This window comes from Vipera berus, assembly GCF_964194415.1.
Source record: "Vipera berus genome assembly, chromosome: 10".
In the NCBI taxonomy this organism is placed as follows: domain Eukaryota; kingdom Metazoa; phylum Chordata; class Lepidosauria; order Squamata; family Viperidae; genus Vipera; species Vipera berus.
Genome location: NC_138213.1, coordinates 17,013,110 through 17,025,784, shown reverse-complemented (window position 1 = coordinate 17,025,784; position 12,675 = coordinate 17,013,110). Strand labels below are relative to the sequence as shown.

Genomic DNA, 12,675 nt, shown 5'->3' with positions numbered 1-12,675 from the left:
AAAATGTCAGTCGCAAGCAACCAGAAGACATTTCCCTTCTCATCCAAGAAGCTTCCTCAGCTCTGACTGGATGGTGGGGAATGGAAGGATGTATATTCCTTGCAGACGGCTGGTCATTTGCCTTCTTGTGGAGAGTTGTTGAGGCCACTTGGAGGTTTGTCTGTGTCCTCGGGGTCACCTGAGTGGTGCAAATGGGTGTGGAGTCTTCTTGGCTGCAGGATGTTTTCTGCCCTGGGTCTCTTCCCTGTTGAAAACTCTCTAAAGGAATGCAAGTGACCAGCTGTCTGCAAGCAATATAAATCCTTCCACTCCCTACCAACCAGTCAGAGCTGAAGAAGCTTCTTGGATGAGAAGCGAAATGTCTTCAGGAGAAACACAAGAAAGTCCAGTTGCCTCCTGAGAAGAAGCACCTTTGGGACAACTATGACCAGGAGGACTGAGAACCTCCGTAGACATTTAGCTACTAAGTGATCAAAAATGACCCAGGCTGATTGTTGGTGGTCATTTTCTGTCATGGAACCTCCAGCTAGGCTGGAGGGAGGGGTTAAGAGGGAGCAGAGCTTAGAGTCCTTGCACTGCAGAAAGCATTACAGGCCAATCCTCCCCCAGAACCCCTGAAGCCTTATCTGACCCAAGGGAATGCAGTCGAGCTGGCAAGATTTTTGTAACTAACATTAAAGCTTCTGCTTCAAACTGTTCATAAATAGTTCTGGTTGCTTGCGACTGACATTTTCTGAAGTACCCATAGCTAGCTCTCTAATTCCTTGACTTCTGCTTAGACCTAGTCTCCACAGCTACTCCATAGTAGGGAGTGGAAGGATTTACAGTATATTGCTTGCAGACAGCTGGTCATTTGCATTCCTTGAGAGCAGGGGTCCCCCACCCCTGGTCCGTGGATCGGTGCCGGGCCGCAGCATGCCAACAACTGGGCCGCAGCAACAAGCAAACCCCATCCGGGGAATGCAGGCAGCACGCAAAAACACACCCCCTCCAGTCCACAGAAAAACCCTCTCTCTGTGGGGTCCCTGGTGCCCAAAAGGATGGAGACCCCTGCTTTAGAGAGCTTTCAACAGTGAAGGGACTTGGGGCAGAAAACGTCACGCAGCCAAGAAGGCTGCACACACATTTGTACTGCTCAGGTGACCCTGGTTTCAACCATTCTCTAAAGCAGGGGTCCCCAACCCTCGGTCCGTGAACCAGTACCGGGCCGCGGCATGCCAGCAACCGGTCTGCACAAACAAGGAAAGCCCCATCCGCGGGATGCAGGCAGCACACAAAACCATGTTCCCTCCCCCCTCCGGTCCGTGGAAAAATCTCTCTCCCTGTAACCGGTCCCTGGTGCCCAAAAGGTTGGGGACCTCTGCTCTAAAGGAATGCAAATGACCAGCCGTCTGCAAGGAATATACATCCTTCCATTCCCCACCATCCGGTCAGAGCTGAAGAAGCTTCTTGGATGAGAAGCGAAACGTCTTCAAAAGAAAAACAAGAAAGTCCAGTTGCCTCCTGGGGGGGGGGGGGAACACCTTTGGGTCTCTGATCACTTGTCGCAAGAAGATGACGCTGTGTACTGCCATCTCTAGCAAAACCATGACGATCCCTTGCCCAAGGTATTTTGTTTTGTTTCGTTTTACTTCTTTTTCTGAGCAGATAAATATGTCTCCAGGCAAGACCCTGAAGGCAAGGGGCAGAGAAGAGCAGAATAACAGAGTGGGAAGGGAGGTCGTGTAGTCCACCCCCCCTGCTCAAGCAGGAGACCCTCCACCATTCCAAGCAAGGGGCTGTCCAGTCTCTTCTTAAAAGCCTGCAACGATGGAGCACCCACAGCCTCGTTTAATTTTGGCCTCATTTAATTCTGCTTCCAGCCTCTTTGCTTTCCCTTTTTTCAATTAACAGGATCCACTTTAAGAAGTCAGATGGGCGCAAGGTACTGGTGGGCACATTGGTGCCCAGAAGCAAGGTCAAGATGTTGAGAGCTGTTCCATAGAGACTTGATAGGCAGATTCCCTTGGAGGAGAAGGTCAAGGCAGAGGAGATGATGGGGACATAAGTTTTTTTCTCAGAGCCATTCCTCTTTCGGGTCCAACCCTTGGAGAAGCTTCAGTCAGCAAGTTATGGGTTGCGTCGTTGACCACAGGCACATGGTTGCAGTGTTTTTCTCTTAATGTGCAGTTTTGTTGAATTATAGCAGTGCTATTATCGATTGGTAGGGACACGGTGGCTCAGTAGGTTAGGATGCTGAGCTTGTCGATCAGAAGGTCGGCAGTTTGGCGGGTCGAATCCCGAGTGCCGCGTAGCAGAGTGAGCACCTGTTACTCGTCCCAGCTTCTGCCAACCTAGCAGTTCGAAAGCACGTAAAAATGCAAGTAGAAAAATAGGGACCACTACGGTGGGAAGGTAACAGTGTTCCGTCTAGTCATGACCACGGAGACGTCCTCGGACAAACGCTGGCTGGAAACGATTAGCACGAGTTGGAAACGATTAGCACGCATGTGCGGGGGAACCTTTACCTTTACCTTATTATCGATTAGCTGGCATCTTTGACTGGCTGGACAGGCAAATGTGCTGAATCGCTTGTTAATGAGCAGGTGTCTTCTGCTGTCCAACCCTGGTGTGTTTCTCTTATTCCACGAAAATGAACAAATGCATTCTAGAAAAGAGCTTCTTTAGCAGAATGATAGAGAGAAAACGCCTTGTCAAAAAGAGGGAAGAACTGCTGCAGTGATACCCTGAGGAAGGGAAGAGAGAGAGAAAGAGAGAAAAGAGGAGGTGGACAAGGCTGCAATTAGCAATCAGATGTGTGCATGGAACATTTCTTGAAAAGTAAATATACCTAGTATATATATATTTTCTTATGCTGCCATTTGCTGGTTCTAATTATTTTGATATTTTAAATGGCTCTCCAAGAATGAAAGTTTAAAATGTGGAAATGGGCTGGGTTGGTTCTCATAAGGGTAAAAGGCAATTACTTGGTATTGATTTATTGCAACTTCGGTACTGCTTGAAGTTCAGTGATCATTGGAAAGCCCTGACTGACCGACTTTTTTTGCAAGGAACAGGAAAAAAAATGAAGTTATGGTATACGTGGTTTTGATCACCACTAATAGATTACACAAACAATATAAACAAAGAATATGAGGTTGGTTTATATTTACGGTTATAACTGCAGTAAGAGAAAATCGGGAGTCACTTCCTAATAACTTTTTTCCCCCTTTTCTATGATTTTGGCACTTTCGTTTTTGCACTTTTCTTTCCCCCTCCACCCCCCCCCCCGCTCTTTTGTCATGCTAAGTATTAACTCTTGTTCGTTTTTATTATGTTTTCAAACTTCTAATAAAGTTTATTTTTAAAAAATGACACAAGAATGTAAAGTGGGTGCTTGAGCAGTGATGTCAACTGCAGGGCAGGGCTGCTATAACTTGTCCCAGTTTGGTGGGGTCTCCTCCTCCTTCCTTCTCCTTCCCCCTCCTCCTCCTCAACCTCCCCCTTCTCCCTCCTCCTCCTCTGTCTTCTTCTTCTTCTTCTTCTTCTTCTTCTTCTTCTTCTTCTTCTTCTTCTTCTTCTTCTTCTTCTTCTTCTTTTTGTTCTTCTTCTTCTTCTCCTCCTCCTCCTCCTCCTCCTCCTCCTCCTCCTCCTCCTCCTCCTCCTCCTTCTTCTTCTTCTTCTTCTTCTTCTTCTTCTTCTTCTTCTCCTCCTTCTTCTTCTTCTCCTTCTTCTTCTTCTTCTCCTTCTTCTTCTTCTTCTTCTTTTCTTCCTCCTCCTCCTCTTCCTTTCTTCCTCCTCCTCCTCCTCCTCCTTCTTCCTCCTTCCTCCTTCCTCCTTCCCCCTTTCTCCTCCTTCCTTCTTCTTCTCTTTTATCTAATATCTTGGCCATTCGATAAAATACCACAAAGGTTTGGATGGAAATTGGGTGGAAATGGATGAAGTAGCCAGTAGGAACTGATGGTCTTCGGTCCATCAGGGAGAAAGGCCAGTGGCTGGAGATGACCAAAGTTGGTGAAATCCCTCCCCAAAGCAAAATCCATTTCAGTGACGTTCTGCAGACAAGTCAGAAGGTTTCGGAGATGCATCTCAGCTGACTTCGCCCTCCCGCCTTTGTGCCAACGTCTGCTCTTTTCCTTCCTAGGCTGATGCCAAGATGGTCTGTGATGTGGTGAGTCGGATGGAAGACACGGAGCCATTCTCTCCCGAGCTGCTTTCGGCAATGATCAGGCTCTGGTCCGATTCCGGCCTCCAGGAGTGTTTCAACCGGTCCCGAGAATATCAGCTTAACGACTCGGCTCAATAGTGAGTTTTGCTCAGCCTTTGGAGATCGTTTCAACAAAAAGCACCAACCAGAAGCAATAGCCTTACCGTTATTGTAAAGGTACATTAAAACAGAGGTCTCCAAACTTGTCAACTTTAAGACTTGTGGACTTCAACTCCCAGAATTCCCCAGCCAGCCAGCCACATGGCTGGCTGGCTGGCTGGGGAATTCTTGGAGTTGAAGTCCACAAGTCTTAAAGTTGACAAGTTTGGAAAATCCTCCAGGAAAAAGATCTTGCACATTTGAAAATGCACCTCTTTCCCCTTCACCTTTACAGGTTAAGAAACTAGGGAGAGTCTGGTTGTGATTTGAGCACTTGGCAAGCGTCGTGTATTTATTTATTTATTTATTTATTTATTATTTAAATTTATATACCACCCTATTCCCTATGGCGGTTGCAGCATGCTGTGGTTTCATGGTTGTCATTTCCCAGTTGCAATTTTACTGGGGAAACAACACAGAAAATCGCAAGTCACCGATGTCTCCCTTAACAACTGAACCACTTAATAATGAATTTTCCAGTCCCTATTGGGGTTACAAATCTAAGACTACCTTAAGGACCATATCTCTGTGCTGAAGGATGCAATCATTATATGCATTTAGGAACTAGTCATTGTACCTAGATGCTTGTCTGCACAAAATAATAAAGCATAGGGAGAAAAGAGAAACATTAATTTTGCCAGGTATAGGAGACATGGTGAAGCAGTGGTTAAATGCAGTTTTGCAGGCTGACTCTGCCCACCGCCAGGAGTTCGATCTTGACCAGCTCAAGGTTGACTCAGCCTTCCATCCTTCCGAGGTCAGTAAAATGAGGAACCAGATTGTTAGGGGGCAATAGGCTGATTCTGTAAACTGCTTAGAGAGGGCTGTAAAGCACTGTGAAGCGGTATATAAGTCTAAGTGCTATTGTAGAGGAAGGAAGGAAGGAAGGAAGGAAGGAAGGAAGGAAGGAAGGAAGGAAGGAAGGAAGGAAGGAAGGAAGGAAGGAAGGAGCAAGCCATGGTGGTGCAGTGGTTAGAATGCAGTATTGCAGGCTAATTCTGCCAACCACCAGCAGTTCAATCCTGACTGGTTCAAGGTTGACTCAACCTTTCATCCTTCCCAGGTCGGTAAAATGTGAGGGTAAATATTCTGACTCTGTAAATCGCTTAGAGAGAGCTGCAAAGCACTGTGAAGTACATAAATCGAAGTGCTACTACAATTGCCCTTCCTTCTATCCATCCATCCATGATGCACAGTGGTTAGAATGCAGTATTGCAAGCTGACTCTGCCCATTGCCAGGAGTTCGATCCTGATCGGCTCAAGGTTGACTCAGCCCTTCCATCCTTTTGAAGTTGGTAAGATGAGGACCCAGAGTGTTGGGGAAGTGCAATATGCTCACTCTGTAAACCGCTTAGAGAGGGCTGTAAAGCACGGCAAAGCAGTATATAAGTCTAAGTGCTATTGCTAGGGCTATAAATCAGGACTAAGTCACAATAAAATATTTTTTTTGTTTGTAATAATTTTATCAAGAAACTATTTACAAGTTAAAATACAAACAAAGATGAAAATCATGGGGAAATGAGGGAGGAAGAAGGGAAGAGAAAAAAAGTGCAAGGGAAAGGAGGGAAAGGAAAGAAAAACATTGACTTCTGACTTTTTTTCGAGTGGTAGAATAAGACAGCAACATTTCAGCCGCAACTTTTTGCTTTTACCTACTTAATATGTACTAGCCATTTCTATAACAACAAACATGTCTAATCAGCAAAACCCAAAATACAATACAGGTAGTCCTCAACTTACGCATTTCACTTAGTGACTGTTCAAAGGTACAATGGCACTGGGGAAAAAAGTGAATTATGACCGGTTTTCATGCTTACCACCGTTGCGGGATCCCCATTATCACGTGATTAAAATCCATGCTTGGAAACTGGCATGTACTTATGACAGTTGCAGCGTCCCGGGTCATATGATCGCCATTTGTAACTTTCCCAGCTGACTTCCAACAAGCAAACTCAATGGGGGAAGCCAGATTCTCTTAACAACTGCCTGGTTCATTTAACAACTGCAGTGGTTCACTTAATGATGGTGGCAAAAAAAAAAGGTTGTAACATAGGATGCAACTCACTTAACTGTTTTGCTTGGCAAGATAAATTTTGGCCACAATTGTAATCGTAAGTCGAGGACTAGCTATAAATACTCGAGGACCATGTTCTGCAAAAAACAGGGATCAGGGGAATAGAATTTCATTTCACTCAAATTTAATGATGGTTATATAAGATAATTAATATCTGGCTAGGTATTCATTTCCCCTGCTTTGCTAAGAGTGTCAATTTGGCAAGAACTCTTCAAGAAGCAAAATCCTAAGACTCAAGAGATGAGTTGTGTGCCTCTAGCATAGACAATTGACTCAATGTAAGCCTGTTTCTCACCTGATGTTTCCGGTTGGCTAGCAGAATGGGTTGAAACATTGTAAAAATCCATCCTGTTGCAACCTTGGGAGACCTCTGTACTCACAAGATCCATAATAGGCCAAGGTGGTGGAGGGGATGGTGTTGCATCGATGCGATCAAGCCTTCACCTTTTTTGATCCATGCACCAGGTGTTACTTATGAAGGAGTAACACAGAGCTTGCATGATGTTCCTTTCGTGGTTTTGAATGCTTGAATGTGTGTGTGTGGGGGGGATTTTAACATAAATAGAAGACAAACAAAGCCTCAAAAAAATTTTCTTTCTGATGAGCCATACAGAGTCTCAACAACGGGCATGAATGATCCAGTCTCAGGCCCTTCGACGGATTACACATTCTGCTGCTATCTGCTGCAGGAAGGCAGAGTTGGCAAAAGAGCAAGGATGTTGAATTTGAACAAAGCAATCAAGCCTAAATCAAGCCAAGTTGCCCATACTTGGAAGCATGTTATAAGACTGAGAGAATTTGGATCTGATTGATTTGCTAGGATGGGCAGGTGATTAGATAGACAGACAAACAAAAGATAGATGATAGATTGATAGATAATAAATAGGAGAGACAGACAGACAATAGATAGGTAGGTGACTGATATATAATGAACAGACAGATGAGATATAGATATATAGATATATATATAGATATATAGATATAGATATAGATATAGATATAAAGGTAAAGGTAAAGGTTCCCCCGCACATGCGTGCTAGTCGTTTCCAACTCTAGGGGCCGGTGCTCATCTCCGTTTCAAAGCCAAAGAGCCAGCGCTTGTCCGAGGACGTCTCCGTGGTCATGTGGCCGGCATGACTAGATGCCAAAGGCGCACGGAACGCTGTTACCTTCCCACCGTAGTGGTCCCTATTTTTCTACTTGCATTTTTACGGGCTTTCGAACTGCTAGGTTGGCAGAAGCTGGGACGAGTAACAGGCGCTCATATTTATATATATATATATTTTACATATATAGATATGTAAAATAGGTAAATAGATAGATAGATAGATAGATAGATAGATAGATAGATAGATAGATAGATAGATAGATAGATGATAGATAGTTAGATGATAGAGATAGATAGATAGATTAGAGAGAGAGAGAGAGAGAGAGAGAGAGAGAGAGAGAGAGAGAGAGAGAGAGACAGACAGACAGACAGACAGACAGACAGACAGACAGACAGACAGACAAAGATAGATAGATGATAGAGGTAGATAGATGATAGATAGATAGATGATAGATAGAAGCTACCATACAGTTGTGACATAATGTAATGGTATGTGGGAAAGACGTAATGGAGGTGGGGCAAAGAGATGCTGTGTAGGAAACCATCAGTTAAGAGAGGGCATAGCCCACAGCTGTAGAGTGGATGGAGCAAGATGCTCAGAAGGGACCTTTGATTATTATAACTATAACCCTGTATTTAGCTCTGGGAAGTGGGGGGGGGAAGGGGTGGTGGTTTGGGGTGGGGGGGATTTGGGGATGTATTGTAAAATCTTGTTTTTGTAAAACTCTTTAATAAAAAAAAAGAAGGGACCTTTGCCAATTTCTCAGGCTCCAAAAGAGACAGTAGGAGATGTGTACTTTCAAACTTGCATGATTCTGTTAATGTAGCCTTACAACAAAGTAGAATTAACTCATGTGGTTTCCTGTCTGGTCTACTTGGTAACGGTGAGTATTTACAGTTGTAAAGACCACACAGGCTTTTAAAACCCTTCCATGAGTTTCTGAACAATCCTTACAAAAGGAACTGGGAATTCAGATGGTGCAGTTTCAATTCAGCTAATTCTTCAAAATATCTATGGTGCAGAATGCACACAGTATTCCTGAATTATACATCAGACAGACAGACAGACAGACAGACAGACAGGCAGACAGGCAGGCAGACAGGCAGGCAGATTAGATAGATAGATAGATAGATAGATAGATAGATAGATAGATAGATAGATAGATAGATAGATAGATAGATAGATAGATAGATAGATAGATAGATAGATAGATAGATAGATAGATAGATAGATAGATAGATAGATGACAGAGAAAGATAGATGATAGAGATAGATAGATAGAGATAGATAGATAGATAGAGATAGATAGATAGATAGATAGATGATAGAGATAGAGATAGAGATAGAGATAGATGATAGATGAGATAGATAGATAGATGATAGAGATAGATAGATAGATAGATAGATAGATAGATAGATAGATAGATAGATAGATAGATAGATAGATAGGTGATAGATAGATAGATAGATAGATAGATAGATAGATAGATAGATAGATGACAGAGAAAGATAGATGATAGAGATAGATAGAGATAGATAGATGATAGAGATAGAGATAGAGATAGATGATAGATGATAGATTAGATAGATAGATAGATAGATGATAGAGAAAGATAGATAGAGAGAGAGAGAGAGAGAGAGAGAGAGAGAAAGAGAGAGAGAGAGAGAGAGAGAGAGAGAGAGAGAGAGAGAGAGAGAGAGAGAGAGAGAGAGAGAGATAAAGTCAGGCAGACAGAAAAACAGATAGATGATGGCTAGAGATATAAGGGATGGATAGAGACAGACAGACAGACAGACAGATAGACAGACATTTCTGTGATTAAGGTTTTAATTTTGAAATATTTCAAAATTCTCTCCTTTCTCCAGACAGCCGTTCCATTTTTCTCTGGCAAAGTGGGTTCAAGAAGGCCAGGCATTTTATTATTATGGGTAATTTGTGAAATAAACCTCTACACAGCAGTCTGCTATTCAATGTTCTTTTTTGTCTAAATTGCACCTGAGTAAAAAGAAGCAGAACGAGTGCAATAAAGCAAGGGCATGCTGTTGAGAGGGAGGGGAAAATCAATAATAGTGGCTATTACTAAACCACTGTGTGATTGTAATGACTGCACTTTTGAGGATCTACCACCGATAGCTCATATACCACATTGTGATAAGATTTGCAGGAGATCTGGGCTATATTTCTGCCAAGATATTGATGCAGAAATAACTAAAAAGAAAAAAAATACAGCAATTAATTAAGCCTTAAAGCAGCGGTCTTCAAACGTGGCCCTTTTATGACGTGGCTGAGGAATTCTGGGAGTTGAAGTCCACAAGTCATAAAAGGGCCACGTTTGAAGACCCCTGCCTTAAAGGAAGATGAAAACACGAGCAAGGCCCCCCCAATGTATCCAGATTCACATTATTAAGCCCAAAACAAGAACAAGCAATCCCCCACAAGATAAGTTGTGGCAGAGACAAACACAGTTGGAAGAGAATGGGGTCTTTGGTGCTCTCTGAACTTGTAGATAAGTAACATCATCAGAAGAAGGCAGAAGGCAGCCTCTGTTTATATTTGCTTGCTTGCTTCCTTGTTCCTTTATTAAATTTATGTGCTGCCCATCTTGTTTCGAAGCGATTCTGGGAGGCTTACAGAATAACTTTTTATGCAAGTGAGAGTGTTCTTGGTGGTTCCATGATTAGGCTGCCACAAAAAAGAGGGGGACACGGTATTCTTCCAAGCACCAGAGGGCAGGATGAGAAACAACAGTTGGAAACTGATCAAAGAGAGAAGCAACCTGGAATTAAGGAGAAACTTCCTGACAGTGAGGACAATCAACCAGTGGAACAGCTTGCCCCCAGAAGTTGTGGGTAGCTTCATCACTGGAGGCTTTTAAGAAGAGGCTGGACAGTCACTTGTCTGAGATGGTACAGGTTCTCCTGCTTGAGCAGGGGGCTGGACTAGACCTCCAAGTCCCTTCCAGCTCTATTCTATGCTATTCTATTCTATTCTATATTCTATTCTACTCTAATTCTAATTCTAATTCTATTCCATTCTTCTTCCTGTTTCATTTCTATTCTATTCTATTCTATTATTTTCCATTTCATTCCATATTCTACTCTACTCTACTCTGCTCTGCTCTGCTCTGCTCTGCTCTATTCTATTCTATTCTATTCTATTCTATTCTATTCTATTCCATTCCATTCCATTCCATTCCATTCCATTCCATTCCATTCCATTCCATATTTTCTATTCTATTCTATTCTATTCTATTCTATTCTATTCTATTCTATTCTATTCTATTCTATTCTATTCTATTCTATTCCATATAGCAACAGATGTTTATAGGGAAGCTTGTCCTGATGTGGAATTGTGTACATGCTGATTCTAGGGTGGCACTTGAGGTGTGTGTGTGTGTGTGTGTGTGTGTGTGTGTCTTTAGGTATGTCATCTATGATCTTTATTCTTGTGAACATGCAGTTCTGCTTGAAAACCCAATTTATAAACCTTATCCTTTGATATGTGGATTAGGTCTGAGTAACTTATTTGGAGGGTTTGAGGAAGTTTGAATAAAAGATTTTCCCCTCATTTGCTATTTTTACTTGATTAACTTAGTTTCAGCTTGACTGTCAATTATCTAATGGAGACACTGATTCTCAGTCCATTGCAGATTCTGTTAATGTTTTAAGGGAAGATGGAAACAGTACAAAGAATAAAATATACTTTGATATAAAACTTCTCATAGAGGGCTTGTAGGCCACTAACTAGCACAGAGGTCCCCAACCTTTTGGGCACCAGGGACCAGTTCTGTGGAGAGAGGTTTTTCCACAGACTGGAGAGTGCATGGTTTTGTGCTCTGCCTGCATCCCGTGGATGGGGCTTCACTTGTTTGTGCGGACCAGTTGCTGGCATGCCGTGGCCCAGTACTGGTCCATGGACTGGGGGTTGGGGACCCCTGATCTAGCATATTGTTCCGCAGAATAAGAGCAATAGATAGTGGAGATCCCAAGGATGTCAGGGGAGCATAATTACTTAATAATTAATAGCATTTCCTAAGAAATCAATGCAATGTGACAAAGCTGTAAGTAGGCCTATACATTATTAATCTGAGATAATCTAAAGATTCAGCAAAACCAAGAAGAGACTACAATACCTGGCACTAGAATTGAGCGGGTTTAGATTTTGTTTTTGTTTTAATGGTGTTTTGGGAGGAAAGGAAAAAGGAAAAAAGAGAAAGGGGAAAGGAAAGGAAAGGAAAGGAAAGGAAAGGAAAGGAAAGGAAAGGAAAGGAAAGGAAAGGAAAGGAAAGGAAAGGAAAGGAAAGGAAAGGAAAGGAAAGGAAAGGAAAGGAAAGGAAAGGAAAGATGGAGAGAGGAAGGAAGGAAGGAAGGAAGGAAGGAAGGAAGGAAGGAAGGAAGGAAGGAAGGAAGGAAGGAAGGAATTTGCTGATACCTATTTCTCTATGTTCAAAAGTTCTGATAGTTTTCACTATGCAATATCTATGCAATATCATTTTTTTAAAAAAATGTCACAACCAAATTCATTGTACTGGATGCTGCCTTGAAAACCAGACCTGAACTGTACTATTACATAATTAAATATTGTTATGGAGAGGAATAAGCCCACATAATCATCTACTCTTACACAACAAGACTCTCTATACAACTATCTGCCTCTCATACCGTAGAACCCAAATGTATCATGACCAGAGATTTACTTTCAAATGTGAAATACTGTCTTTCAGAGAGCAAGCCAAGCCCGGCGAAATTCCAGATCCAGAATCTGTAGATAACTTGCATTTACACATATAAATCTACAGGTTCTGCAAATGTGATGTCCTCTTTTAACTTCCATTTGAGAAACTAACCAAAAGTACAGCAGGGTAAGGTATTTTTTACAGACATTGGGTTGTGGTCAAGATTCTTGATCCCTAAATTTTTGGTATAGCCCGTTTCCAAAACGATCAGTACTGTGAGAGGCGTTGGGTTTGCAGTTACCATCGTGAGACTGACTTTAAGCCCCCAAACCCATACTTCAAATCTGGCTTTTCTATCCCATTCTTTAGCTTGCCCAATGAGAAGTTCTGGAGAACATTGGAGCTTCCATAACCATTTCGTAAATTTTGGTTGATCCTTATTTCCTACTTTTCTTCTGGTGGATCAACCAC

The 12,675-nt window shown here is 42.5% G+C and overlaps 1 protein-coding gene across 2 annotated transcripts in view; it reads left to right on the top strand.

Annotated features, from left to right (window-relative positions):
- Positions 1-12,675, top strand: part of GNAO1 (G protein subunit alpha o1) — a gene marked incomplete at both ends in the record, with an annotated part of 185,486 nt that overhangs the window by 142,233 nt on the left and 30,578 nt on the right. For both annotated transcript variants that reach the window (XM_081336199.1, XM_081336198.1), the window contains one exon: positions 4,124-4,284. In XM_081336199.1, the coding sequence (XP_081192325.1) occupies positions 4,124-4,284 (161 nt within the window). The remainder of the gene's footprint in view (positions 1-4,123; positions 4,285-12,675) is intronic.